Source organism: Scyliorhinus canicula, chromosome 16 (assembly GCF_902713615.1).
Source record: "Scyliorhinus canicula chromosome 16, sScyCan1.1, whole genome shotgun sequence".
In the NCBI taxonomy this organism is placed as follows: domain Eukaryota; kingdom Metazoa; phylum Chordata; class Chondrichthyes; order Carcharhiniformes; family Scyliorhinidae; genus Scyliorhinus; species Scyliorhinus canicula.
The window spans coordinates 956,989-984,980 of NC_052161.1; the positions used below are offsets into that span (position 1 = coordinate 956,989).

The 27,992-nt window shown below is 47.8% G+C and overlaps 1 protein-coding gene across 2 annotated transcripts in view; it reads left to right on the plus strand.

The window, feature by feature from the left end:
- Window positions 1-27,472, plus strand: part of pcgf6 (polycomb group ring finger 6) — a 94,855-nt gene extending 67,383 nt beyond the window's left edge. For both annotated transcript variants that reach the window (XM_038773280.1, XM_038773281.1), the window contains one exon: window positions 26,744-27,472. In XM_038773280.1, coding sequence (XP_038629208.1) covers window positions 26,744-26,791 — 48 coding nt within the window. In that variant the 3' untranslated portion in view covers window positions 26,792-27,472. The remainder of the gene's footprint in view (window positions 1-26,743) is intronic.
- Window positions 27,473-27,992: the final 520 nt, after the last annotated feature.

Here is a 27,992-nt window from a genome sequence, read left to right on the forward strand (position 1 = left end):
GTCTGGATATCCCACAGTGGGGGGAATGTGGGTCTGTCTGGGTGGTCCACGGTGGGGGGAATGTGGGTCTGTCTGGATATCCCATGGTGGGGGGAATGTGGGTCTGTCTGGGAGGCCCACTGTGGGGGGAATGTGGGTCTGTCTGGGTATCCCACAGTGGGGGGAATGTGGGTCTGTCTGGATATCCCACTGTGGGGGGAATGTGGGTCTGTCTGGGTAGCCCACGGTGGGGGGAATGTGGGCCTGTCTGGGTAGCCCACGGTGGGGGGAATGTGGGCCTGTCTGGGTGGCCCACGGTGGGGGGGAATGTGGGTCTGTCTGGATAACCCACGGTGGGGGGAATGTGGGTCTGTCTGGATATCCCACGTGGGACAAATAGCCTCCCTGATCTGTATGTGTTATGACCTCATCTGGAATTCAGAGTAGTTGCTGTGGTGATAGAGTCGATCATAGCAGCAGCTTATGGTGAACACAGAGGTTAAATGGAGGAAAGATATGGGCTGGGATTCTCCCCTACCTGGCGGGGCGGGGGGTCCCGGCGTGTTGGAGTGGCATGAACCACCCCGGCGTCGGGCCACCCCAAAGGCCAAGCCCTCACGAGCTGGAGTGGTTCCCGCTCCGCCGGCTGGTGTGAACGGCCTTTGGCGCCACGCCAGCCGGGGCCGAAAGGACTTCGCCGGCCGGCGTAAGTCCGCGCATGCGCCGGAGCGTCAGCGGCTGCTGACGTCATCCCTGCGCAGGGGAGGGGGGTCTCTTCCGCCTCCGCCATGGCGAAGGCGGAAGAAAAAGAGTGCCCCCGCGGCACAGGCCTGCCAGCCGATCGGTGGGCCCCGATCGCGGGCCAGGCCACCGTGGGGGCACCCCCCCGGGGTCAAATCGCCCAGGACCCCGGCGCCCGCCCACGCTGCCTGCTCACGCTGCCTGCTCCCGCCGGTAAAGTAGGTAGTGTGATCCACGCCGGCGGGAGAGGCTTGTCAGCGGCGGGACTTCGGCCCATCGCGGGCCGGAGAATCGCCGACCGGCGCAGCGCGATTCCCGCCCCCACCGAATCTCTGGTGGCGGATAATTCGGGACACAGCAGGGGCGGAATTGACGCCGGCCCCGGGCGATTCTCCGACCCGGCGGGGGGGTCGGAGAATCCCACCCCTGATTTTGAATTTCTGTCACACAATGAGTTTTGATGATTGAAAATCACATGTAGTTTAGCGAATGTACATGTGCTGTAGAGCATTGCCATTAACTAGTCTCTGGCTTTAACCATTTACCAGATGCTCTGTGTAATGTTATTGATGTGCAGTCTTTTTATACAACTCCATCTGGATACCCTACTCTGTACTCAAGATTGATCTTGTATATTAAAGATCTCAGTATCAAAACAAAACTTGTAACCCAAGGATGTCCGAAAGCACGTCACAACCAAATGCGGTTATTGAAGTCTAGTTACTGTTGTAACCAGGTTACACACAGGAAGCTTTCAAAAACAGCAACGTGATAGTGACCAGATAATCCGATTTTGTGGTGTTGATTGAAGGATAAATATTGGCCAAGACACCAGGAATGACTTCCCTGTTCTTCCAGATAGTCCCAATGGATCTTTTGCCTCCATCAGAGAGCAGACTGTGCATTAATTTTTGAAAATTAATTTAAGGGATTAGGGCGTCGCTGGATTAGACCAGCATTTATTGCCCATCCCTAATTGCCTTGGTGGTGGTGGCCTGGTTTCTTGAACTGCTGCAGTTCCAGTGGTGTAGGTACATCCACTGTGCTATTAGGGAGGGAGTTCCAGGATTTTGCCCCAGCGACAGTGAAAGAATCGGTGATATATTTCCAACTCAGGGTGGCGAGTGACTTGCAGGGGAACCTCCAGGTGGTGGGGTTCCCAGGTATCTGTTGCCCTTGTCTTTCTAGACGGTGGTGGTGGTGGTGGGTTTGAAAGATGATGCCTTGGTGAGTCCCTGCAATGCATCTTGTAGATGGTACACACATCTGCCACTGTTCATCGGTGGTGGAGGGTTTGAATGTTTGTGGAACTGGGGAGCAATCAAGCGGGGCTGCTTTGTCCTGGATGGTGTTGAACTTCTTGAGTAATGTTGGAGCTGCACTCATCCAGGCAAGTGGAGAGTATTCCATCACACTCCTGACTTGTACCTTGTAGATGGTGGGCATTGGGGAGTCAGGAGGTGAGTTATTCATCGCAGGATTCCTAGCCCCTGACCTGCGCTGGTAGCAAAAGTATTTATATGGCTGAGTCCAGTTCAGTTTCTGATCAATGGTAACTCCCCAGGATGTTGATAGTGGGGAATTCAGTGATGGTAATGCCATTGAATATCAAGGGACGATGGTTATATCCTCTCTTGTTGGAGATGGTCATGGCCTGACACTTGTGTGGCACAAATGCTACTTGCCACTTGTCAGCACAAGCCTAGATATTGTTCAGGTCTTGCTGCATTTCGATATGGACTCCTTCAGTGTCTGAGGAGTCGCAAATTGTACTGAACATTGTGCAATTATCAGCGAACATCCTCACTTCTGACCTTCTGATGGAAGGAAGGTCATTGATGAAGCAGCTGAAGATGGTTGGGCCGAGGACACTACCCTGATGAACTCCTGCAGCCATGTCCCGGGACTGAGATGATTAACCTCCAAAAACCACCTTCTCTAACCAGTGGAGTGTTTTCCCTTGATTTCCGCTGAGCCAGTTTGGCTCTAGCTCCTTGATGCCACACTCCGTCAAATGCTGCCATCTACAAGACGACACCTCTGTCAGACTAGATTTAGTGCTCTGCTCTCTGAAGTGGGACTTAGTCTCATGATCTTCTGACTGAGATGCGGGAGTGTTTACCCAATGGAGTAACAGCTGACACCTCATTGGAAGGTCAGTAACTGCCTGTGGTCATCACCGCGTGCTGTCAGATAGTCATTTTAAAGAATTCAATCATTCTTCATTCACTCATATCACATAATCCGTCAATCGATGTAAGGCACAGCAGACAGCCTGCGGCAGAGTCTCTGGCTGCAGAGGAGGGCTTGGAACATACCTCTCCATGGATAAGTGTTCCTCATGGTGCCTTGTTGCCTTATTGTGAAAAAGAGCTGAGATCAATAGAACCCACCCCATACTGGCTGTGTGCAGAATAGACAATGTCTAATGATACAGACAGGGTGACTACGCCCGCCCGCCCCTAGGAGTGGGCAAGCTGAGGGGGAGGCAAGCACTGGGTCACATTGATGCCTACTTCCTAACATAACTAAGGCACAGCTAACAATTTATACGCAGCTCGGAATTGCAGCACAGAATAAATAGATAGCCCCAGCTGCTGCAAGTTGCCTTTCTTCTCAGGGGATGCTGCAACTTTGATGGATTTGCCTTGTGAAGGCTGTGAATATTGTGCTGTAACTAAGTGAATGTGCCTACTGTGTGACCTGTGAGTGATCTTTACAGAGCTCAGCTGCACATGTGCAGTAACCAAGGAAACTGCCTCCTGGGATGGCAGGGCTTAATAAGTTTAAAATTTATTTCATGTATTTTGCACTGAAGCTCACTAGTGGGTGGTCTGTCCTCTGCTTTGTTTGATGGTGGAGGCAGACTGGAAGTAACTGGTCAGTTTATAGAATTGCTTTGTGTTTGCGTGTGTCTGTGATCTGGGAAATCACACATCTTATTGACAAGACACAGAATCTAGACCACAGAGCTCTCTGGACTGTGCTGCAAAATTGTTGTGTGTATTTTTGGGAGGTCAGAATTCATCTTGATTAGAATCCTAGAATGATACTGAGAGAGGCCATTCAGCCCTGTGTACCTGTGCTGGCCCTTTGAAAGACTTATCCAATTAGACCCACTGTTCTGTCTTTGTCCCACAGCCCTGCAGATTTTTCCCTTTAAATATTTATCAAATTTTGCCCAATTCTCTTTTGAATGTTATTATTGAATCTGTTTCCACTGCATTTTCACGCAGCGCATCCTGGAGAACAAAAATCGCTGTGTACAAAGAGAGTTTCTTCATGTCACCTCTGGTTCTTTTGCCAGCAGCATCCTTAAATCTGTGTCCTTGGGTTAGTGAGCCTTCTGTCAGAGGAAAGAGGTTCTCCTTATTTACTGAATCAAAAACATTCCGTATTAATCTTCTCTGCTCCAAGGAGAACAATCCAAACTTATCCCATCTTTCCACAGAACTGAAGTCCCTCATCCTTGGAATCATTAAAAAATTCTCCCCCCCCTCCCTTGTTAACCAAGGCCGTCACTTGCCAGTGAGGATTTGGGAGTGGGGTTGCAGGCGGGGGTTGACGAGCAGCCTTCATCTGTCCAGCTCTTGGACAATTTATTTTCCTGATGCTCAGGGGAAGAGCTGATGTGCAATGAGGTCAGTGCATACATACACAGGATGATGCTTCTTCCCAATCTCAAACACAGGAGACTCAAACACCAGAGGTGCATTGTACATTCAGTCCTGTTTTCCAGCCATAAGGGACTGCGTTTTTGGTGGGAGGCTGAGAGTTGGTTCAGAGTGGTTGCTGTTGAAGTGAAAATATCTGACTTATATTTTAGTTGATGTGTGCAGAGTGATGCGTAATGTGAGAAATGCAGGACAAGAATAGACTGGAGTGGGGCACCATGAAAGTTGCTCCTCAATCTGGGTTACATTGCTTGCTCTTCTGTAGTTTAGCTATTAATTATTGGACTAATCTCTCTCCTCCATTCAGTATTTTAAATTATTGATCCTTTAAAATTCATTTGTTGGATGAGGGCATGGCTGGCCAGGCCAGCATTTGTTGTCCTTCCCGATGCCCATGTGATATAGCTACACCCACAGTGCTGTTGGAAAGAGTTCCAAGGTTTTGGCCCAATAACCGTGAAGAAATGGCAATATATTTCCAAGCCAAGATGGTGTGTGACTAGGAGGGAAACTTCCAGGTGGAGGTGTTCCCATGTATTTACTGCCCTTATCCTTCTAGCTGGTAGAGGTCACAGGTTTGGATAACTTCAACAATGGCTAGGATCCTGGTCAAAAACCCCAATATTTTATTTTAATTTTGTAAGACTTTGAGGACAGGATACTTCACTCCAGGAGTGATTTCACAAAGAAATGGGGATTTGGTTCATTACCAACACAGTATTAAAATCTTTAACATCACACCCGAAAATAGCTTACAATTACCCCTTAAAACAATACTGTACTACTCAACACAGTGAATACATTTCCCTTAACTGCTATCTTTATTCCCACTTAGACAACAAAGAAATAGACCATCTCAGCTCTCAATCCACCTAAATACCAATGGTGCAGAGTAATACTTGCTTTCGAGTTATTCTTTGAGAAAGAGATGTCTTGGCACTGATTTACAGAACAGATCTGACTCCGGTCCGAACTCCTGCAGAAACTCTGGCGAACTGGTTTGTTTTAATTCAGCCTCGTCCTCAGACAAGTCTGCACTGCTATAAATACAGTTAATCTCTTTTAGCTAACTTACAGTGAGAGCCTTACTTGGTCCTAACTTCAGCCAGATCAGAAAATGAAAATTCTTTCTCAAAATGCCGATGCCTTCGCTCCCCAACATTGACATAATCTCACCAAACTGAAATCTAATTAACTCCCCAGGAAATCCTTCTGATCAAAACAAAATTGCATGAGCCCAATGACGGTTAATTGCACCTCAGGCTCCTAAAAGCTTTGTTGTCTTTCATAGAACATAGAAAATACAGCACAGAACAGGCCCTTCGGCCCATGATGTTGTGCCGAACTTTTGTCCTAGATTAAGAACAAATTAAACTATACCCCATCATTCTACCCTAATCCATGTACCTATCCAATAGTCCCTTGAAGGTCCCTAATGTTTCCGATTCAACTACTTCCACAGGCAGGTGCATTCCATGCCCCCACTACTCTCTGGGTAAAGAACCTAGCTCTGACATCCCCCCCTATATCTTCCCCCATTCACCTTAAATTTATGTCCCCTTGTAATGGTTTGTTCCACCAGGGGAAAAAGTCTCCGTCTGTCTATCTATTCCCCTGATCATTTTATAAACCTCTATCAAGTCTCCCCTCATCCTTCTCCGTTCAAACCAAGATTATTTTAAAAGTGTGACTGCAGTAGTCAAACACACTCTAACCCAGGCTTTTAAAAAAAATATTTTATTCAAGCATTTCATAAAAACAAACCGAAGCAGAAGCCAGTTTGTACATTAGTAAATAACCAACACCCATTCCTCCCCAACCATCGCCCCTTCTCCCATCCTGCCTTCCCGATTTTACCCTCCCTTTTGCTGACCCCCTCAATCCTCTTTCAAAAAGTCAATGAACGGCTTCCACCTCTGAGTGACCCCATCAACCGACTCCCTCAGGACGAACTTGATCTTCTTCAGCCTCAGAAATTCCGCCGGGTCACTCACCCACACCCCCGCCTTCGGCGGCTCCGAGTCCCTCCATCCAGTAAGATGCGTGTCTGGGCTGCCAGGGAGGCAAAGGCCAAAACATCTCTCGCCCACTGGACTCCTGGGTCTTCCGACACCCCAAATATTGCCACCTCTGGACTCGGGGCCACCTTCTCTCCCAGCACCTCGGACATTACTGCAACTTCGGACATGCCTAGAACATGTGGGCGTGGTTTATGGGCCTCCTTGCGCACCTTTCACACCTATCCTCCACCCCCTCAAAAAACCTACTCATCCGCGCTGCCGTCATATGTGCCGATGAATGACCTTAAACTGAATGAGGCTTTGCCGCGCACATGACAAGGACGCAGGGCCACCAGCCCACATCCCGGCCTCCACATCCCTCCCAGCTCCTCTTCCCACTTCCACTATTCATCCCTCACCAGGTCCCCTCCCAATCCATCAGCTCCTTGTAAACCTCAAACACCTTCTCCTCCCCCCCATCTCCTCCTTCGACGGCACCTTATCCTGCAACCCCAAGGCGCTAACCCAGGAAAACATGGCACCTCTCTCATCACAAAATCCCAGGCCTGCAGGTACCTGAAACCATGGGCTTCAGGTGAAGGCCATGGAGTGAGTGGTCACACACACGGCAGCTCCGGCTTAAAAGTGTAGATTTGAGATATTTTAACCCGAAAACGGGAGTATTTTGACGGGAAAGTGTAGTTGAAGGTGTGGAGGAGAAGTTCCCCCCAGGAGTAGCATGAGAAGGTTAAAGACCTGACCAAGGAATTGGAAGAGACCTGTGGCGCAGGAGCAATTGGAAAGATGGCGGAGGGAGAAGAAGGGTCATCGCATGTTAGAAAACCCCAGATAGAGCAGTTGTTCGCGTTAATCAAAAAGATGTTCCGCCAGCAAAGGTAGAAAATGCAGGAAGATCAATCGAAGGACCGGTTGCACCCCTGAAAGACCCAATGGAGAGAGTCGAGAAGTACTTGGAGTCACAAGGGTCGCAGATCCAGATATGGAGAGAGTGTTCTTGGACGACAGTGATCGACTGGTGGCATTGGAGACAGGAGTGGGACTCCTGGGGGTCCTTTGCAAGTCGATAAGAGCAAAGGTAGAGAAGCAGAAGAATAGATCCAGAAGGCCTAATCTGCGTATGGTCGGCCTGCCTGAAGATGTGGAAGGCACGAGTGCCACGAGATACATCTTGAGGATGCTGGCAGGGCTGGTGGCAGAGTGGGTGCTGGACATGGCCCCTGAGGTGGATAGAGCGCACAGGTCTTAAGGCAGAAGCCAAGAGCAGATGAGCCTCTGCATGTGGTGATTGTAAGGCTCCACAAATTTGTGGAGAGGAAAAGATCCTACGGTGGGCCAGGGAGAACAGAACTGTGAATGGGAGGGGAACAAGGTCCGAATATACCAGGACATTTGAGCGGAGCTGTCAAATAGGCGTGCTGGGTTTAACAGGGCCAAGGCTCTGTCAATGGCAGATGAGGTTTGAGGTGTGGGTGTGGGCAAAGCTATGGGTGACTTATGAAGGCCGGGAGTATTATCCTGCAACCCCAGAGGAGGCCGATGACTTTATTAAAGAGGATAAACTGGGGGAGATCTGAACTTTGATGGGTGATGGAGGAGTTGGCACAGTGCAGTTCAGAGGACGTGGGTAGTGTGGGGGTTGGAGGGTGGGGGGTGCTTTCCTTCTTGGTTGGGGGGTATTTAATTGTGATGACTATTTGGTATGGGGTAATATTTTAAGCCCCCCCCCCCCCCCCCCCGCTCCTGCCACCTGTAGTCGTGTTTATTTTTTGGAGGAGGTTTGGGGTTTGGACGTGTCTTTGTTTGGGTGGGGGAGGGAGAAGTCCGCAGGAAGCTGTTTGTACAGATCAAGGAGGGAGGGGTGGGGGAGGGGTAGCTAGGAGGAGCCTTCGGGCAGGAGCTGCCACACTCGCAGGTAATGCTGGTGAATGGAAATGAGGTGGGGGAGATTCCCACGAGGGGTGGCCGATGGGGAGAGAGAGAGATGCAACGTGGCAATGTTGGAGGAGAAGCGTGGTCATGGGTGGAGAAGGGGGCCATATTGGATGGGCCCGGTTTAGGGTGAAATTAAAGGGATCAGAATCGGTAGGAGAGGATGGCGGACGGTAGAGGGGAGTGGAGGCGCAAGCCTCCGGTAAGGCTCATAACACAGAATAGGCCGGTGAAGAGGTCTCGGGACTTTGTGAAGGTGGGGGTGATCTTTCTACAGGAGACACACCTCTGGGTGAGGGATCAGGTTAGGTTGGGAAAGGGATGGGTGGGTCAGTTATATAACTCGGGGTTTGACTCAAAGTCACGGGGGTGGTGGCCATTTTGCTGAGTAAAAAGACGGGGTTTGTAAGTGCCAAGGAAATGCGGGACCCGGGTGTGAGATAAGTGATGGTGAGTGGGGTATTGACGGGGACGCCAGCGGTGTTCGTGAATCTATACTCACTGAATTGGGGTGACGGGGGGGGGGGGGGGGGGGGGGGTCTGTGAAGTTGTTACTGGGAGCGATTCCGGACTGAGCCACACATCAGTTGACTATAGGTGGGGACTTTAATTGTGCCCTAGAGCCGAGGGTGGACAGGTCGAGCCCCAGGTCAATGGAAAGGCCTCGGATGGCGAAGGAGCTGGCAGGGTTTATGGAAAGGATGGGTAGGGTGGACCTGTGGTGGTTTAAGAACCCGGAGGAGAGGGAAGTATCCCTTCTTCTTACATGTTTACAAAGTATGCTCCTGAATCATTTTTTTTTATGGTGAGCCGAGATTGATGGGGATGGTGGGGGCACAATACATGCAGGAATTCTAATCTCCGCCCTCGCACCGCATTGGCCTGAGGTTTGACTTAGCTCGGGGCTGGAACAAAGACTGGGGGCCGTTAGCAGACAGGAGGTTGTTGATTGAGGACTACCTGGAGTTGAACCAACATTGGGAGGTATTGGGGGCCACATTCTGGGAGGGGTTGAAGGCAGTGGTTCGGGGAGAGATTATCTCGTTCAAGGCGCACAGAGATAGGAAAAGGAGAGAGGAGTACAAACGATTATTGGGCGAGTTAGTCACGGTGGATAGGGAGTATTTGAGGGCCCCACCTTGGAGGGATTGGCGAAAAGAAAGAAGTTACAGGGGCAGTTCGATAGGCTGATGACGGGAAAGGCTGTTGGGCAACAATGGAGGATGAGGGGGTGCATATGGAGAGAAGGCGATCACGTGCTAGCCTGGGTTTCCTGCCACAAGTCGCGAAAGATGTGCTGTTAGGTAAATTGGACATTCTGAATTCTCCCTCTGTGTACAAAGAACAATACAGCACAGGAAAAGGCCCTTCAACAGCCCCCCCCCCCCCCCCCCCCCCCCCCCCCCCCCCCCCCCCCCCCCAAATCCATCCATCCAACACCACCCAAGACAAAGCAATCAGCTTGGTTTGATCCCCACCCACATTATTAGACATTGACTCCTCCCATTACCGATGCACAATGGCAGCAGTGTGTCATCTACAAGATGTATTGCAGAAAGACGTCCAGGCCCCCTTTGATAGCACCTTCCAAACACACAATCACTATCATCTAGAAATATATGGCCGTTCCTTCACTGTCCCTGGGTCAAAATCCTGGAATTTCCTCCTTAATAGCACATGAACTGCAGTGGTTCAAGAAGGCAGCTCACCACAACCTAGTCAAGAACAATTAGCAATGGTCCCTTACATCCCATGAACAAATGAAAAAAATCTGTGTAGTGCCTTTGGACATTTTATTACTTTTGAGGCAGTCTATAATAATAATCGCTTATTGTCACAAGTAGATTTCAATGAAGTTACTGTGAAAAGCGCCAAGTTCCGGCGCCCGTTTGGGAAGGCTGGTATGGGAATTGATCTACGCTGCTGGCCTTGTTCTGCATTACAAACCAGATGTTTAGCCCACTGTGCTAAACCAGCCCCTAAATGCAAATTGCTGGTGTTATTGTAGAACATGCGAAGGGGACAGTGGCACTTAAATCGGCAGTTTTTCCTTGGCACCATCACCTTCCTGAAGAAACTAACAGCATCATAGTTATTCCTTTTGCTCCTTCAGTAGCACTGATGCGATCATAATTTGAATGTGTCTGAAAGGTTTCAAAGCTGTGTCATCATCTCCCTGTAGTGTAAGTGTGATGGAGCGTGAGTGAAATACTGCGTAATCAAAGACTGGGAGTGGGCGCAGGCTTGGCTACTCCCTAGAGGACTTGGTTTTAACAGCATTGCGGCACGGTTGGAAGGCTCTTAACTCACTTTATTAAAGAAACATTACAAAGGAAAAGTGGGTGGAGCCCATGTTTTGTACAACTTCTAGTCTTTTGTGATGAAAGCTGATTCAGGCAGTGTTTCAATATATCTCCCCTTCTCTCTCTCTCATATCCATATCCATATATATATATATATGTGTGTGTATGTATGTAAAATATATATATCACTTAGATTATCAGTAGAACTATTTAAACACTGGTAACTCATGGATCCAGTCCTCCATAATAAAATCATTATTGGCGGATATACTGGGAAGAAAGTCTCATGTTCTGAGCTGCTATTACAGGCAGATATTTGAATTCCCCGTGCTCCTCCCCGCCCCCACATCAGTGGGAAGCTGGTTAATAACAATTCTGGCCTCTTTCAGATCCCCAATTTTCATCACTCTGCCATTGCGGGCTGCCTGGGCCCCAAGCTGTGGATTTCAAAGAACAAAGAACAAAGAAAAGTACAGCACAGGAAGAGACCCTTCAGCCCTCCAAGCCCGTGCCGACCATGCTGCCCGACTAAACTACAATCTTCTACACTTCCTGGGTCCGTATCCCTCTATTCCCATCCTATTCACATATTTGTCAAGATGCCCCTTAAATGTCACTATCGTCCCTGCTTCCACCACCTCCTCCGGCAGCGGGTTCCAGGCACCCACTACCCTCTGTGTAAAAAAAACTTGCCTCGTACATCGACTCTAAACTTTGTCCCTCACACCTTAAACCTATGCCCCCTAGTAATTGACCCCTCTACCCTGGGGAAAAGCCTCTGACAATCCACTCTGTCTATGCCCCTCATAATTTTGTAGACCTCTTATCAGGTCGTCCCTCAACCTCCGTCCTTCCAGTGAGAACAAACCGAGTTTATACAACCTCTCCTCAGAGCTAATGCCCTCCATACCAGGCAACATCCTGGTAAATCTCTTCTGCACCCTCTCTAAAGCCTCCACATCCTTCTGGTAATGTGGCGACCAGAATTGAACACTATACTCCAAGTGTGGCCTAACTAAGGTTCTATACAGCTGCAACATGATTAGCCAATTCTTATACTCAATGCCCCGGCCAATGAAGGCAAGCATGCCGTATGCCTTCTTGACTACCTTCTCCACCTGTGTTGCCCCTTTCAGTGACCTGTGGACCTGTACACCTAGATCTCTCTGACTTTCAATACCCTTGTGGGTTCTACCATTCACTGTATATTCCCTGCATTAGACCTTCCAAAATGCATTACCATCACATTTGTCCGGATTAAACTCCATCTGCCATCTCTCCGCCCAAGTCACCAAACAATCTAAATCCTGCTGTATCCTCTGACAGTCCCCATCACTATCCGCAATTCCACCAACCTTTGTGTCGTCTGCAAACTTACCAATCAGACCAGTTACATTTTCCTCCAAATCATTTATATATACTACGAACAGCAAAGATCCCAGCACTGGTCCCTGTGGAATGCCACTAGCCACAGCCCTCCAATTAGAAAAGCACTCTTCCATTGCTACTCTCTGCCTTCTATGACCTCGCCAGTTCTGTATCCACCTTGCCAGCTCACCCCTGATCCCGTGTGACTTCACCTTTTGTACCAGTCTACCATGAGGGACCTTGTCAAAGGCCTTACTGAAGTCCATATAGACAACATCCACTGCCCTACCTGCATCAATCATCTTTGTGACCTCTTCGAAAAGCTCTATCAAGTTAGTGAGACACGACCTCCCCTTCACAAAACCATGCTGCCTCTTACTAATACGTCCATTTTCTTCCAAATGGGAGTAGATCCTGTCCCGAAGAATTCTCTCCAGTAATTTCCCTACCACTGACGTAAGGCTCACCGGCCTGTAGTTCCCTGGATTATCCTTGCTACCCTTCTTAAACAAAGGAACAACATTGGGTATTCTCCAGTCCTCCGGAACATCACCCGAAGACAGTGAGGATACAAAGATTTTTGTTAAGGCCTCAGCAATTTCCTCTCTAGCCTCCTTCAGTATTATGGGGTAGATCCCATCAGGCCCTGGGGACTTATCTACCTTAATATTTTTCAAGACGCCCAGCACCTCGTCTGCACCTCATCTTTTTGGATCTCAATGTGACCCAGGCTATCTACACACCCTTCTCCAGACTCAACATCCACTAATTCCTTCTCTTTGGTAAATACTGATGCAAAGTTCCTCCATCTCTCTTCCTTTACATTGTTCCTTAGACACTGTCACTGACCAAGCTCTGACTCATCCAGCTTAGTATCTCCTTGCATGGCATGGTGTCAAATTTTGCCTGAATTATTGTAGTAATCCACGGGAGGCAGGAGTTCCGTCACCACACCAATATTTATTTACAATAATGATATTACAGGAGCAGCTACAAACAGTGCTGCTAGCAGTCCAGTCAACTTAAGACTGCTCACAAAGCCTACACAGGTGATTATATGGGCCCCTCAATGAGCTATCATTGAGGGAGCTCATACTCCAATTGGCCAACCAATAAAGCCAATTGGAGTTCATTACAATTATGTTCCTGGGAAGCTCATTGGGGTATTTTATCATATTAAAGGTGCTATGAAATTGCAGGTTGTTGTTGTACATTCATTGCCCCAACTGCCTGTTGAGGAAAGGCATGCAGGGGCATTGAATGTGGAGAGAGCATACATAGCTGTGCATTCATTTAGAAATTAAATGTTCCTTTCTGTTTGAAGGTTTGTCCCAAGGACTTTTTATTTCAAAATTGAAATGTTGCTGCGGTTCATTTACCCTGCACTTTTCCCCTATTTTCTTACACTTCCATTAATAGTGTCAGTGAGGGCTCCCATGGATTCTTGTGGTAGGATTGCTGAGGTAAAAAGAGAAAGAGGTCAGATTGTGCCACATACATATTGATCTCAACATCACCTCCCCTCAAAGCCACATATTGTTAGAGGCTATCGCGCAAAACATGCTGCACTTCAGTAGAAATTGTGACCAGACTGTGTCAAAGACCCTGCTAGCTATTCTCTAGTGTAGACATAACGAGGCAGGTCATCTCTGCCTTGGGCTTTTGTGCCCAGTACTCCCAGGCACCTACAACAGACAATCCTGTATCTACAATCTGCTGCCCATAGGTACATGCTTTGCTCAATTTGCTAATCTACTTCAGGGAAGGAAATCTGCTGTCTAACTTGGTGGGGCATACCTAAAACTGAGGTGTCAATTTAGTGAAGTTAGAACACAGAAATACTTGCATGTCAAACAGTGAATAGACCGAGCTGAGTGACCCCACAATGAACAGATCAGATCTATACATTCCAGTCCTGCCACATCCAGCCGTGAATGGTGGTGGACAATTAAACAACTCACTGGAGGAGGAGAATCCACAAATATCCCCATCCTCAATGATGGGGGAGCCCAGCACATCTGTGCAAAGGACAAGGCTGAGGCATTCACAACAATCTTCAGCTAGAAGTGCTCAGTGGATGATGCATCTCGGCCTTCTCCGAATGTTCCCTTATCACAGATGTCAGTCTTCAGCCAATTCAGTTCACCCATTGTGACATTAAGAAACAGCTGAAGGCACTGGAAACTGTAAAAATTATGGATACTGACATTTCTGAAGACTTGTATTCTTGAACTAGCTGAACCCTTAGCCAACCTGTACCAGTGCAGCTATAACACTGGCATCTATCCAGCAATGTGGAAAATTGCCCAGTTGTGTCCTGTACACAAAGAAACGCAAGACAAATCCAGCCTGGTCAATTACCGCCACATCAGTGTACCCTTAATCAACAGTAAAGTGATGGAAAGGGTCATCAACAGCGCTGTTAAGTGCCACTTACTCAAATAACCTGCTTACTGCTCTTCAGTTTGGGTGCTACAAGCGAACTCAGCTTCTAACCACGTTACAGCCTTGGTTCAAACATGGACAAAGCTGAACTCTGGAGGTGAGTTGAGAGTGACTGCTCTTGCCATTAAGCAGCATTTGATCGAGTGTGGCATCACAGAGCTCGAGCAATACTGGAGTCGATGGGAATCTGGGGAAACTCTCCGCTGGTTGGAATCATACCTGGCACAAAGGACGATAGTTATGGTTGTTGGGGGTCAATCGTCTCCACCCTGTGTCATCACTGCAGGGGTTCCTCAGGGTAGTATCCTAGGCCCAACCATCTTCAGCTGCCTCATCAATGATCTTCCTTCTAACATAAGGTCAGATGTGGAGATGTTCGCTGATAATTCCACAATGTTCAGCATCATGCGCAGCCCCTCAGGTACTGAAGTGCTACATGCTTATATACAGCAAGACCCGGATAACATTCAGAATTGGGCTGATAAATGACATGAAACATTTGTGCCGCACAAGTGCCAAGCAATGACTATTTCCAACAAGAGAGAATCCAACCAGCTCCCAGTGACATTCAATGGCATGACCATCACTGAATTCCCCACTATCAACATCTGGGGGACGGCGAATCACCAGAAACTGAACTGGACTCACCTCCTGACTCCTTGAAAACTCACCGTATAAATACTGTGGCAACAACACAGGTCAGAGATTGGGAATTCTGTGTAGAGAAACTCACCTTCTGACCCCCCTCCCCCTCCCCCTCCACCACAAGTGTCAAAAGTGTGTCCACTATCCATAAGTCACAAGCCATGAATGTGATGGCATATTCTCCACTTGCGTGGATGAATGCAGCTCCAATAACACTCAAAAATCTCAATACCATCCATGCCCACTGCATGCCAGCAACCCACTTGATTGGCATCTCATCTACCGCCTCCAACATTCGCTCTCTTCATCACTGACACACAGTGGCAGCACTGTGTACCATCTACAAGGTGCACTGTAGCAACTCAGCAAGGTACCTTTGACAGCACTTTCCAAGCCTGTTATCTCTACCACCTAGAAGGACAAGAGCCGCAGATGGAAACACCACCACTGTCATTTGTGCAGTGAAGTCCTCATAATCTGTGCCTTGTGAATAAGGAACAATAAAGTGCCTATCGTATTTAAAAATAGCCCAAAATGGCATTGTTTTTATCATCCAGTTCACACACCATCCTGACTTAGAACTAAATGGCTGTAACCCTCTTGGAGTTTATTCAGTTCTACCCCTGTTGCAACCTGGAACACATCGCCCATCATTGGCTTTCATGTCTGTTGTCACCTCAGCAGTAAGCTCTGAAAGCTTGAAAATTTTCTTATAAGCCGCCTCTTTGACCAAGATCTTTGTTATCCTTGCTAATATCCCTATCCTTCACCTGGTATCCATTCCTTTTGAATATGCCTCTGTGAAGCTCCTTAAGACATTATTCCATAAGAGGAGCGCTATATAAATGGATGTTGTTTTTCAGTGTGCAATTCTGTATCACTGTGTTAATCAAATAAATTTTACACCCTCTGCTGCTCCCAGATGCTTCTGACTGTCACTTTCTCTCTGACGACATACACTGAGCCTTTCTCATGCATGTTTTTACACTTCTCCTGGTCTATTCATCTGCACACTCGCAGGTTTTAGAAGTAGAAAATTTATATGAATGATTGTTTGGATATTGGATTTTATAACACCTTTATAAGTAACATACAGATAGTGCAATTAAACTGGCTGTACAGAAATGTGAATAGAGTTTCCTGGAGACAGGAGAAGATTAGTCTAGCACCTGACAGATTCCTTTATGGCTTGTAGATTTATGTGTCGTTACACAGACAAAGCCATTTTCATCAATATTTAATCTTCCATGTCTGAATGTGCTGAAAATATTTTGCTCGAAGGAATCAATGGCTGGTGAAGGATATTGGGCTGCATTCTCGGTTCCCCAGCCACTGGTTTCTCAGCAGCTTGCCGTTTGCTGGCGGCTGGATTTTATCTTCTCTCCGCCTGTCAATAGGATATCCCATTGAATACCCCCCACACCGGTGTAAAACCCACGGGCGGGGGTGGCGCTGTCAACTGGAAAAGAGAATCCCAACGACCAGAGAATTCCAGCCATTCTCAGATTCCTTGTCTGACATCCAGTCCTGAATCACTACTGTTTCCTTCAGTTAATGTTGGGAGGACCAGAGTCATTGTCTTCAGACCTCCTAACAAATTCGATTCCCTTTCCATCAATACCCTCCCCCATATTTGGCAACTGTCTCGGGTTAAACCAGACGTAACAACTTGGCTGTCCTATTAGACCCTGAATTGAACTTGCAACCCCATTTTCGCCACCCCAAAACGTGCCTGCTTCTGCCTCTGTAAAAACATTTGTCTCTGTTCAGCTGCTGCTGAACCCCTACCCTTGCTTTTTTCACCTCCAGTTTCGACTATTCCAATGCTTTCCTGACCAGACTCCCATCTTCTACACATCGTTAATGTCCAAACCCCTGTTGCCCATAAATTAACTTGCACCCACCAACTCTGCAATGTCTCCTCTGCAGCCTCTGGACTCATAGGAGGACCATCAAACAGCCACTAGTGCCCTTCTTGAAGCCAGCTCCACAAGTGTTGTAACAAAACTTCAGCAAAATCAACTTTGATGAACTGGACACTGTGTCCAGATGGCCAAAAACCACCACCTTCATCCAGAACAGAGGTGCCCACTTGATTGGTGCCCATTCACAAACATCCAGTACCTCCACCATGGATACACAGTAGTAGCAGTGTATCGAATGTCCTATGGTTTTTAATGTATGGAACGATCTTCCTGGACTGTACACACAATAATACTTTTCACTGTACCTCAGTAAAGGTGACAATAAATCTAAATGTACCATCAACAAGATGCACTGGAGGAACTGTTCTGTGCTGTACTGTATTATAAGTAACGGGCAGCACGGTAGCATGGTGGTTAGCATAAATGCTTCACAGCTCCAGGGTCCCAGGTTCGATTCCTGGCTGGGTCACTGTCTGTGCGGAGTCTGCACGTCCTCCCCGTGTGTGCGTGGGTTTCCTCCGGGTGCTCCGGTTTCCTCCCACAGTCCAAAGATGTGCGGGTTAGGTGGATTGGCCATGCTAAATTGCCCGTAGTGTCCTAAAAATTAAGGTGGGGGGGGGTTGTTGGGTTACGGGTATAGGGTGGATACGTGGGTTTGAGTAGGGTGATCATTGCTTGGCACAACATCGAGGGCCAAAGGGCCTGTTCTGTGCTGTACTGTTCTATTCTAACTCACCAGTGCTCCTGTGGCAGTACCTTCCAAATCCAAGAAGGACAAGGGCAGCAGACACATGGGAACACCAGCACCTGAAAGTTGCCTTTCACGTCACTCACCATCCTGACTTGGAATATATCTTTGTTCCTTCACTGTCCGTCTCTGGGTCGGTGTCTGGGTAAGGTGGGTCCTGTACAAGTCGGGACAGTTTGCACCTGAACCGAAACGGGGCTAACATCCTTGCGGAGAGGTTTGTTAGTTTTTTTACGGGTGGGGTGTGGGGTTTAAACTAATTTGGCAGGGGCATGGGACATGGAGTTTGGAGGTACAGTACTGAATGATTCACAATCAAATGTATAAGAAAAACCAAGTCAGTCTGGAAGGTAGAGCAAAGAGAAACATGCTAACGCACAGGGAATATGGCACGGCTGGATGGCATTTATTTTAATGCAAGGAGTCTTATGGATAAGGCCAAGTGTTAAGTAACACATGGGAATATAATATTATTGCTCTCACAGAGACATGGTTGAGAGAGGGGCAAGACCAGAAGCTCAATATTCTCGGGTACAGAATCTTCAGGTGAGACGGGGCAGTGTAAAAGAGGAGGTGGTGTTGCATTATTAATCAGTAACTGCAGTGAGGAGGGATGATATCTTCACAGGCTTTGCAGTTGAGGCCATATGGGTAGAACCTAAAAACACAAAGGCAGCTTTGCTTGGAGTATATTATAGGCCCACAAACAGTCAGGGAGAGACAAAAAAGCAGATATGTAGGCAAATCTCAGAGAAGTGTATAAATGAAATGAAATGAAAATCGATTATTGTCACGAATAGGCTTCAATGAAGTTACTGTGAAAAGCCCCTAGTCGCCACATTCCGACACCTGTCCGGGGAGGCTGGTACGGGAATGAACCGTGCTGCTGGCCTGCTTGGTCTGCTTTAAAAGCCAGCGATTTAGCCCAGTGAGCTAAACCAGCCCCTGGTAATGATAGTAGGAGATTTCAATTTCACCAATATGACTTGGGATAGGCAGAGTATGAAAGACTTAAGAGGGTGTAGAATTCTTAATGTGCATCCAGGAGATCTTTTTCAACCAGCACATAGAAATCCTACAGGTGAGGGGGAGATACATGACCTATTTTTAACATGAAGCCGGGCAAGGAGTAGATGTGTCAGTGGAGAGCATTTCAGTGATAGTGACCCTAACTCAGTAAGATTTAAGGCAGTTACCGAAAAGGTCAATAATGGACTGAAAATAAATGTTCTGAATTGGGGGAAGCGTGAATTAATGAAATGAAAAATGTAAATCGCTTATTGTCACGAGTAGGCTTCAATGAAGTTACTGTGAAAAGCCCCTAGTCGCCACATTCCGGCGCCTGTCCGGGGAGGCTGGTACGGGAATCGAACCGTGCTGCTGGCCTGCTTGATCTGCTTTAAAAGCCAGCGATTTAGCCCAGTGAGCTAAACCAGCCCCTTAATAGGATAAGACAGGAACTGGTCAAAGTGGTTTGGGAGCAGCTACTTGTAGGAAAATCCACATCAGAGAAGTGGGAGTCATTCAAAAAGGAAATAGAGAGAGCACAAAGATAACATGTTCCCGGAAGTTAAAGGACGGGACCAAAAAGTCCAGAGAACCTGGATGTCAAGGGTAATACAGGATTGGATAAGGAAAAAAGAAAGGCTTGTGGCAGATAGAGGGGGCTCAAACAGTGGAAGCCCAGAGGAGTTTAGGAAGTACAGGGGCCCTGGATTCAGAAAACAAGAATCAGAACTTGCATTCCTGCTGTTGTAAAGGAACCCATACCTCAGTGAGAGTCGTAGAGCGCGATTTACTGGCCTGGCCACGCCTGACTTGGTGATGTGACAAGGCCGTTGAATCTTGCGAGATTCGCGACGCTTGAGAGGTCTCGCGAGATTCCACCTAACCCCGCAAGACGTCGCAATCTGGATCTCGTCCAGGCGTAATGGCACCTACGACCTCTCCCAGGTTAGTGGAGAGCCCTGGGTGATCAAAACAGAACAAGTGATTTTGAAAACTCACCACTATTCTTAGAATTCCCCGATAGCAAAAAGGGCCAACATTCTAAATGGTGAACAGGGATTCTCACTCCCTGACTCCGATGCAGGCTTCAGTGGGTGTTATTCGGGTCAAACTATATTTTCAAGTTATCCCCCGGTATAACCCATACCTTCACCGAAGATTTTATCTACTTACCACTTAGTAGCATCGATGTCCTGGGTCCTGCATTGCTGAGTAAGTAATGTAGACTTCAGGAATAACCACTTTTTCAGGTTAAGTTATTTTATAATATTTTTTCTTTTAAAAGCTGCAAACACTTTCTTTACAGAAAGGTAAAAAGATCTTGCTTCTAGATCCTGCTGGTTGGTTGAAGGGACCTTCAGGCCCACCTTGACAATCAATCTTCTTTAAAGTCTGGTCTTCTCGAGATGTATTCGCTGGTTAGCTCCGTTGCTGTGTCTTGTCGATCCATGCACTGAGCTATAAGAGCTGGCTCTGCTAGCTATCTCTCAGCTGACTCTGACTCCTGTTTAAATTCTAGTCTTCCTTAGATGTATAGCTGTTTAAGCTCGGCTGCTTGTCTTGTCTTTCCCATGATCGAGCTGTGAGAGCTGAATATGCTTCTCTCCTCTCTGAGTTCTCCTCCCCTTCTGCTTCTGGTTCTGCTCCCTGGGTTTATATTCTCTTTCTAACAATTGTTAAGTTTTTATTACCTTATTGTCAAGTAACTTATTTCACTTTGATTGTTTAAAAAGTATATTTGATGTAAACATTCTAATACAACTAATTATTCATTTTGGGCATAACCTCACCTCTCAGATCTGATTACATTGTCCTTTGTGATGTTCAAAGTTCCTTTGCGATATTCAAAAAATGCTTTGGTTTCAAGAGGTGTTACTTTTAATTTCTGTCATTTGAATAGTTTAATTTTCCAATTGTCCCTAGCTCATAACTTGCCTTTGATTTTGACTTTAAATTATGTTTCTCATAGACAGGTTGTCTCCAATTTTCTTTAATTTACTTGATGTTAGTAGAATTTCACACTTAGAATTGACACCAAATTCAACTGAACATCATCCATCCTTTCCAGCTGTTTACTAAGAGTTAATTTCAATGAAGGTGTGAAACCTTTGCTTTTAGCTGTATGCTAAAATTTCACTTGGTTATGACTTGAAAGACCTGCCTGTTTTAAACATATGTCACTTAATTCAATTGAAACTCTCATCCATGCTTTTCCAGATGCTTCCTAAGATAGTTACATTCAATGAAGGTGTGAGCCATTGTTTTAGCTTAATACAAGAATCATGTTTGCTAAGCCTGCTTGGGAGAAAGAATCTGCATTTTTTAATCCTGCTCTTTGCAGCTGCTATTAACCTTCATGGGATCTTTCCCTGTATCCTCTCATGTTTCTCTCAGACCAGATATTTCCAGACTTCCATGTTTCAAATGACACATTTTTACATATTTTCAATTACACAAGGTGACCCCCGGCTCTCCCTATGGCACCTGTGCAACTTGGCACTGCCAGACTGTCACCTTGGCACTGCCGGGGTGGCACTGCCAGGCTGCTATGGTAGAGTGAAGGTGCGCTAGGATGGTACTGCCAGAGGTCAGGGCCTGAAGGGGTCCATACCCATGAAAGGTGGGGTGATGGGGATTATGAAGGATAAGGGGATAAGTGATGCCTAAAAGGGCCCCAAAAAGTTGATGGGGCTTTGGGACAGGGTCCTGAAGGAGGTTGGGGAGGCCTGTAAAGGGAGGAGGGTCCCGCAGTGAACCCGTAGCGGTATGTCCTGACTTTTGGGGGGGGGGGGGACTTGCATGCGTGAGAGGGGGGGGTGGGGGAGAGACCCTCCAGTTCACTTAAAGATAGGGGCACCCTTTCAAACAGTCAGCTTGATCTCTGAGGAGCTGGTGTCGCCGGCGAGTTCAGCTCCCCATTCTGAAACAATTCTAAATGTAGGGTGGATCCGGGAGAAACTCCCCAAGGCTCAAAATAATTACTAGGTACGGTTGAATAGTGGTGTGAAACTCACATAAAAAGCTGACGAGCAACACCCACCAGACTAAACCAAAATGACACAAAGTTTTTTTTGGTTGAATTCCGCCAGTGTGTGTGAAACTGTACCCCAGTGAGTGTCAGTATGTGTGGGACCCAGACCCCAGTGAGAGTCAGTGTGTGTGAAACTGTACCCCAGTGAGAGTCAGTGTGTGTGAAACTGTACCCCAGTGAGTGTCAGTATGTGTGGGACCCAGACCCCAGTGAGAGTCAGTGTGTGTGAAACTGTACCCCAGTGAGAGTCAGTGTGTGTGGGACCCGTACCCCAGTGAGAGTCAGTATGTGTGGGACCCAGACCCCAGTGAGAGTCAGTGTGTGTGAAACTGTACCCCAGTGAGAGTCAGTGTGTGTGGGACCCGTACCCCAGTGAGAGTCAGTGTGTGGGACCCGTACCCCAGTGAGAGTCAGTGTGTGTGGGACCCAGACCCCAGTGAGAGTCAGTGTGTGTGGGACCCGTACCCCAGTGAGAGTCAGTGTGTGTGGGACCCCAGTGAGAGTCAGTGTGTGTGGGACCCATACCCCAGTGAGAGTCAGTGTGTGTGGGACCCGTACCCCAGTGAGAGTCAGTGTGTGTGGGACCCAGACCCCAGTGAGAGTCAGTGTGTGTGGAACCCATACCCCAGTGAGAGTCAGTGTGTGTGGGACCCGTACCCCAGTAAGAGTCAGTGTGTGTGGGACCCGTACCCCAGTGAGAGTCAGTGTGTGTGGGACCCAGACCCCAGTGAGAGTCAGTGTGTGTGAAACTGTACCCCAGTGAGAGTCAGTGTGTGTGGGACCCGTACCCCAGTGAGAGTCAGTATGTGTGGGACCCAGACCCCAGTGAGAGTCAGTGTGTGTGAAACTGTACCCCAGTGAGAGTCAGTGTGTGTGGGACCCGTACCCCAGTGAGAGTCAGTGTGTGGGACCCAGACCCCAGTGAGAGTCAGTGTGTGTGGGACCGAGACCCCAGTGAGAGTCAGTGTGTGTGGGACCCATACCCCAGTGAGAGTCAGTGTGTGTGGGACCCGTACCCCAGTGAGAATCAGTGTGTGTGGGACCCCTACCCCAGTGAGAGTCAGTGTGTGTGTGACCCCTACCCCAGTGAGAGTCAGTGTGTGTGGGACCCGTACCCCAGTGAGAGTCAGTGTGTGTGAAACTGTACCCCAGTGAGTGTCAGTATGTGTGGGACCCAGACCCCAGTGAGAGTCAGTGTGTGTGAAACTGTACCCCAGTGAGAGTCAGTGTGTGTGGGACCCGTACCCCAGTGAGAGTCAGTGTGTGTGGGACTCGTACCCCAGTGAGAGTCAGTGTGTGTGGGACCCGTACCCCAGTGAGAGTCAGTGTGTGTGGGACCCAGACCCCAGTGAGAGTCAGTGTGTGTGGGACCCGTACCCCAGTGAGAGTCAGTGTGTGTGGGACCCGTACCCCAGTGAGAATCGGTGTGTGTGGGACCCATACCCCAGTGAGAGTCAGTGTGTGTGTGACCCCTACCCCAGTGAGAGTCAGTGTGTGTGGGACCCGTACCCCAGTGAGAGTCAGTGTGTGTGGGACCCAGACCCCAGTGAGAGTCAGTGTGTGTGGAACCCATACCCCAGTGAGAGTCAGTGTGTGTGGGACCCGTACCCCAGTAAGAGTCAGTGTGTGTGGGACCCGTACCCCAGTGAGAGTCAGTGTGTGTGGGACCCAGACCCCAGTGAGAGTCAGTGTGTGTGAAACTGTACCCCAGTGAGAGTCAGTGTGTGTGGGACCCGTACCCCAGTGAGAGTCAGTATGTGTGGGACCCAGACCCCAGTGAGAGTCAGTGTGTGTGAAACTGTACCCCAGTGAGAGTCAGTGTGTGTGGGACCCGTACCCCAGTGAGAGTCAGTGTGTGGGACCCAGACCCCAGTGAGAGTCAGTGTGTGTGGGACCGAGACCCCAGTGAGAGTCAGTGTGTGTGGGACCCATACCCCAGTGAGAGTCAGTGTGTGTGGGACCCGTACCCCAGTGAGAATCAGTGTGTGTGGGACCCCTACCCCAGTGAGAGTCAGTGTGTGTGTGACCCCTACCCCAGTGAGAGTCAGTGTGTGTGGGACCCGTACCCCAGTGAGAGTCAGTGTGTGTGAAACTGTACCCCAGTGAGTGTCAGTATGTGTGGGACCCAGACCCCAGTGAGAGTCAGTGTGTGTGGAACCCATACCCCAGTGAGAGTCAGTGTGTGTGGGACCCGTACCCCAGTGAGAGTCAGTGTGTGTGGGACCCGTACCCCAGTGAGAGTGTGTGGGACCCGTACCCCAGTGAGAGTCAGTGTGTGTGGAACCCGTACCCCAGTGAGAGTCAGTGTGTGTGGGACCCGTACCCCAGTGAGAGTCAGTGTGTGTGTGGGACCCGTACCCCAGTGAGAGTCAGTGTGTGTGTGGGACCCGTACCCCAGTGAGAGTCAGTGTGTGTGGAACCTGTATCCCAGTGAGAGTCAGTGTGTGTGGGACTCGTACCCCAGTGAGAGTCAGTGTGTGTGGGACTCGTACCCCAGTGAGAGTCAGTGTGTGTGGAACCCATACCCCAGTGAGAGTCAGTGTGTGTGGAACCTGTATCCCAGTGAGACTGAGCACCCAAGCTGACTGAATCGTGCAGGGTGGTGATCCATTTGGTTGGAACATAAACTGACTTTGCTGACAAATGTGTTGTGATTGAATAAAGAATGGTGATTATTGCACTTTTGTAATGAAAGGTTCAGTGCACGATATCGGCTGCTTTAGGAAGACGAATCTCAACTGTGGAGACCAAGAATAGCTGCAGCATCCAATCGGAAATACAAACTATCTGCTCGCTCAGCTTGTCACTGCTAACTTTGCCAACTCCTGCTGTTGGGAGCTTCCAGCTGGAGTGGAAACCTTTCCTGTATTGTCACTGGGCCAAAGTAGATGTAGTAGTTTACGTATGTGACTACTCTGATGCCAGAATCACGCTGTGTATTACGGGAGCTATTGAACTACAAAGGAGAGTTGTTGTTTTTTGCACTCAATGAACACAGCTTACCCCAATATTTGCCCTGTTTATAGCTGTGCTAAAATTGCCCACACTGTTTATAGAATTGCTGCAGTGCAGAAGGAAGCTATTCGGCCGATCGAGTCTGGACCGACCCTCTTGAAAGAGCATTCTACCTAGGCACACTCCCCCTGTCCGCAACCCCATCTAATCCACAGCATTGTACGCTAAGGGCAATTTAGCGTGGCCAATTCACCTAACCTGCACATCTTTGGACTGTGGGAGGAAACCGGGGCACCCGGAGGAAACCCACGCAGACACGGGGAGAACGTGCAAACTCCACACAATCCCCCAAGGACGGAATTGAACTCGGATCCCTGCCGCTGTGAGGTGGCAGTGCTAATCACTGTGCCACCTTGCTGCCTACGTGATATACATGACATCGACTCGTGAGATAATCTCTGGTCTGGGTATTCAGGCGTGTGGAATTGGGAAACTGCATCAAATGTTATGAATATCTCTGCCCAAGTTACCCATTCCCCGTGTCTTGTCTGCTGGTCCAATCTCTGCCCCTTCTTAATCCATATCCTGTTTCTACTTGTTGTCACTATAATCAGTGACCGTATATGCCCTTACCATGACCTGATTTAAAATGATTGATCATTCCCATGTCCACAGGCACTTTATTGATTTCTCCAGAGTGTCTGCAAACAGTTGCACAAATCAATAAGTTCTGTTTTCCATCCAAGGCTATATTTTGTTTGAAGATTTCATTGAGGAGAGATTCATTCTGGACAAAAATGTACACTGTTAGCGCCAGGGTCTCCGGTTCGATTCCCGGCTTGGGTCACTGTCTCTGCGGCGTCTGCACGTTTTCTCTATGTCTGCGTGGGTTTCCTCCGGGCGCTCCGATTTCCTCCCATAAGTCCCGAAAGACGTGCTGTTAGGTGAATTGGACATTCTGAATTCTCCCTCTGTGTACCCAAACAGGCGCCGGAGTGTGGTGACTAGGGGCTTTTCACAGTAACTTCATTGCAGTGTTAATGTAAGCCTACTTGTGACACTAATAAAGATTATTATTGTTATTAAGAGAAAGCAGTTCTGTGCGTATTAGTGTTCCATTCCATTTTCTCCATTGATTCCCTTTCTGTCCTAATCAATAAGGGGATAATTAAAATATGTTTTGTTATTTTGCTCATCTCTAAAATCTGACTGCAGATTTCCTCTCTCATTTCCTTCCCATAATTTGGCAAATATTAATATATCTAATATCCCTGACTAATGGAGGTTTGGCTCCACTCATAATCCTTTCTGTTCACTTCCTTATAGAACATAGAACAGTACAGCACAGAACAGGCCCTTCGGCCCTCGATGTTGTGCCGAGCCATGATCACCCTACTTAAACCCACGTAACCCGTATACCCGTAACCCAACAATCCCCCCATTAACATTACACTACGGGCAATTTAGCATGGCCAATCCACCTAACCCGCACATCTTTGGACTGTGGGAGGAAACCGGAGCACCCGGAGGAAACCCACGCACACACGGGGAGGACGTGCAGACTCCACACAGACAGTGACCCAGCCGGGAATCGAACCTGGGACCCTGGAGCTGTGAAGCATTGATGCTAACCACCATGCTACCGTGAGGCTTTATCTACAGTAAACCACTCTGCACAACATGTTCACTCTTTAATCAAGATTGCCCCATGTCTCATTCTTTATCTCTCCTAAAATAGATTATATCTGATGTTTAATTTCTATTCCTGTCCAGTTTGCTGCAGATTTCCATCAGAGCATTAATTCAAGATCGGTTTTGCATCTCTGCCCAGTTGCTAAAGGACAGGGCTGTCTGCACAACACGTAATCCAGGATCACTTACATTGTTGCTCATAGGCATTGGGGTGGGCTCAAGGGGAAATTGAGAGAAAGTCTTTTAATCAATGACACATTTGTCTTTGTTCTGTTTCAGGATGGTTTACTTATTCTACACTATGGACTTGTGCAAACCCAGAAATGATGGTGGATTATCTCCCATTATCACACAGCAATGTTATTGGGATCCCCTGTGACATCGAACAAGATGTAAAGGAGCACATTTTCTGTGTTCTGCTTGGAAATTGCACTGACCAGCTCCAGTGTGGCCAGAATCAGAGGCTACATTGTCGTCACACAAAAGATGATCACTTGAGGATCAGTTGTGCAACATGGCAAAAAATGACATCCTGTCAGTACCCCCACTTCATCCTCTGGACCTCTCAACCTGTTCCGATTCTGTAGTTATTTATGCAGCAGAGCTTTTGCTTGCCGAGCTTGCACTGTACTGTCAGTTACTTTAAAATATTTGTATGTGACACCAACACTATGGGACAGCTTTAACTACGCATCATGTTACTGTCCATTGAACTGTGACATTGCATCCCCGTCCTGACCACTAGTAGCGTACAACCATAGTAATGTCACCTCTAAATACTGGCCTTGACCGGCTGTCATGTCCTGGTACTGACCGGTGATGGTGAGGCTGCTGTGACACCAGTTGTTGGCAGTACTGGAGCTGATATCAATACTCAGAAATTTTGCCTTTGTACAGAGAACCTTGCTAATTTTTTAATTATTCAGGAGAGATTTTAGATATTTTTCACCAGTTTGTTGAATTTTTGCTCATTAATAAAATTGGAATGAAATTGTTTACTATATGAAATATGAAAATAGTTCTGTTTTTAAAAAAAAGTTTTGATGTATTCTGTTGCAATCCAGAACTTCAGACATTGCTCCAGTTCCTGATGAGCAAGATACCTTCAAATATGTGAGAAACATTCCACAGGAACGTTATAAAGGAAATTAGAGCGGGTGCCAAAACCTTGGTCAAAGTGTTCAACTCAGCTTAGCAAATGAAATGAAAATGAAATGAAAATCGCTTATTGTCACGAGTAGGCTTCAATGAAGTTACTGTGAAAATTAAAGCGTGGCCACCAATGATAGAGCAATTAAACTCAGGAACGATGTTACCCTTGCAATTAAATATTAAACGAAACACCTCCATGACAAAGTGAAATGAAATGAAAATTGCTTATTGTCACGTGTAGGCTTCAATGAAGTTACTGTGAAAGCCCTAGTTGCCACATTCCGGTGCTTGTCCGGGGAGGCTGGTGCGGGAAAGTATAGCAGAGGTTCCAAATTGAGTAAAGATCCTTCACTCCCGGGACAAGTACAGCATGGGG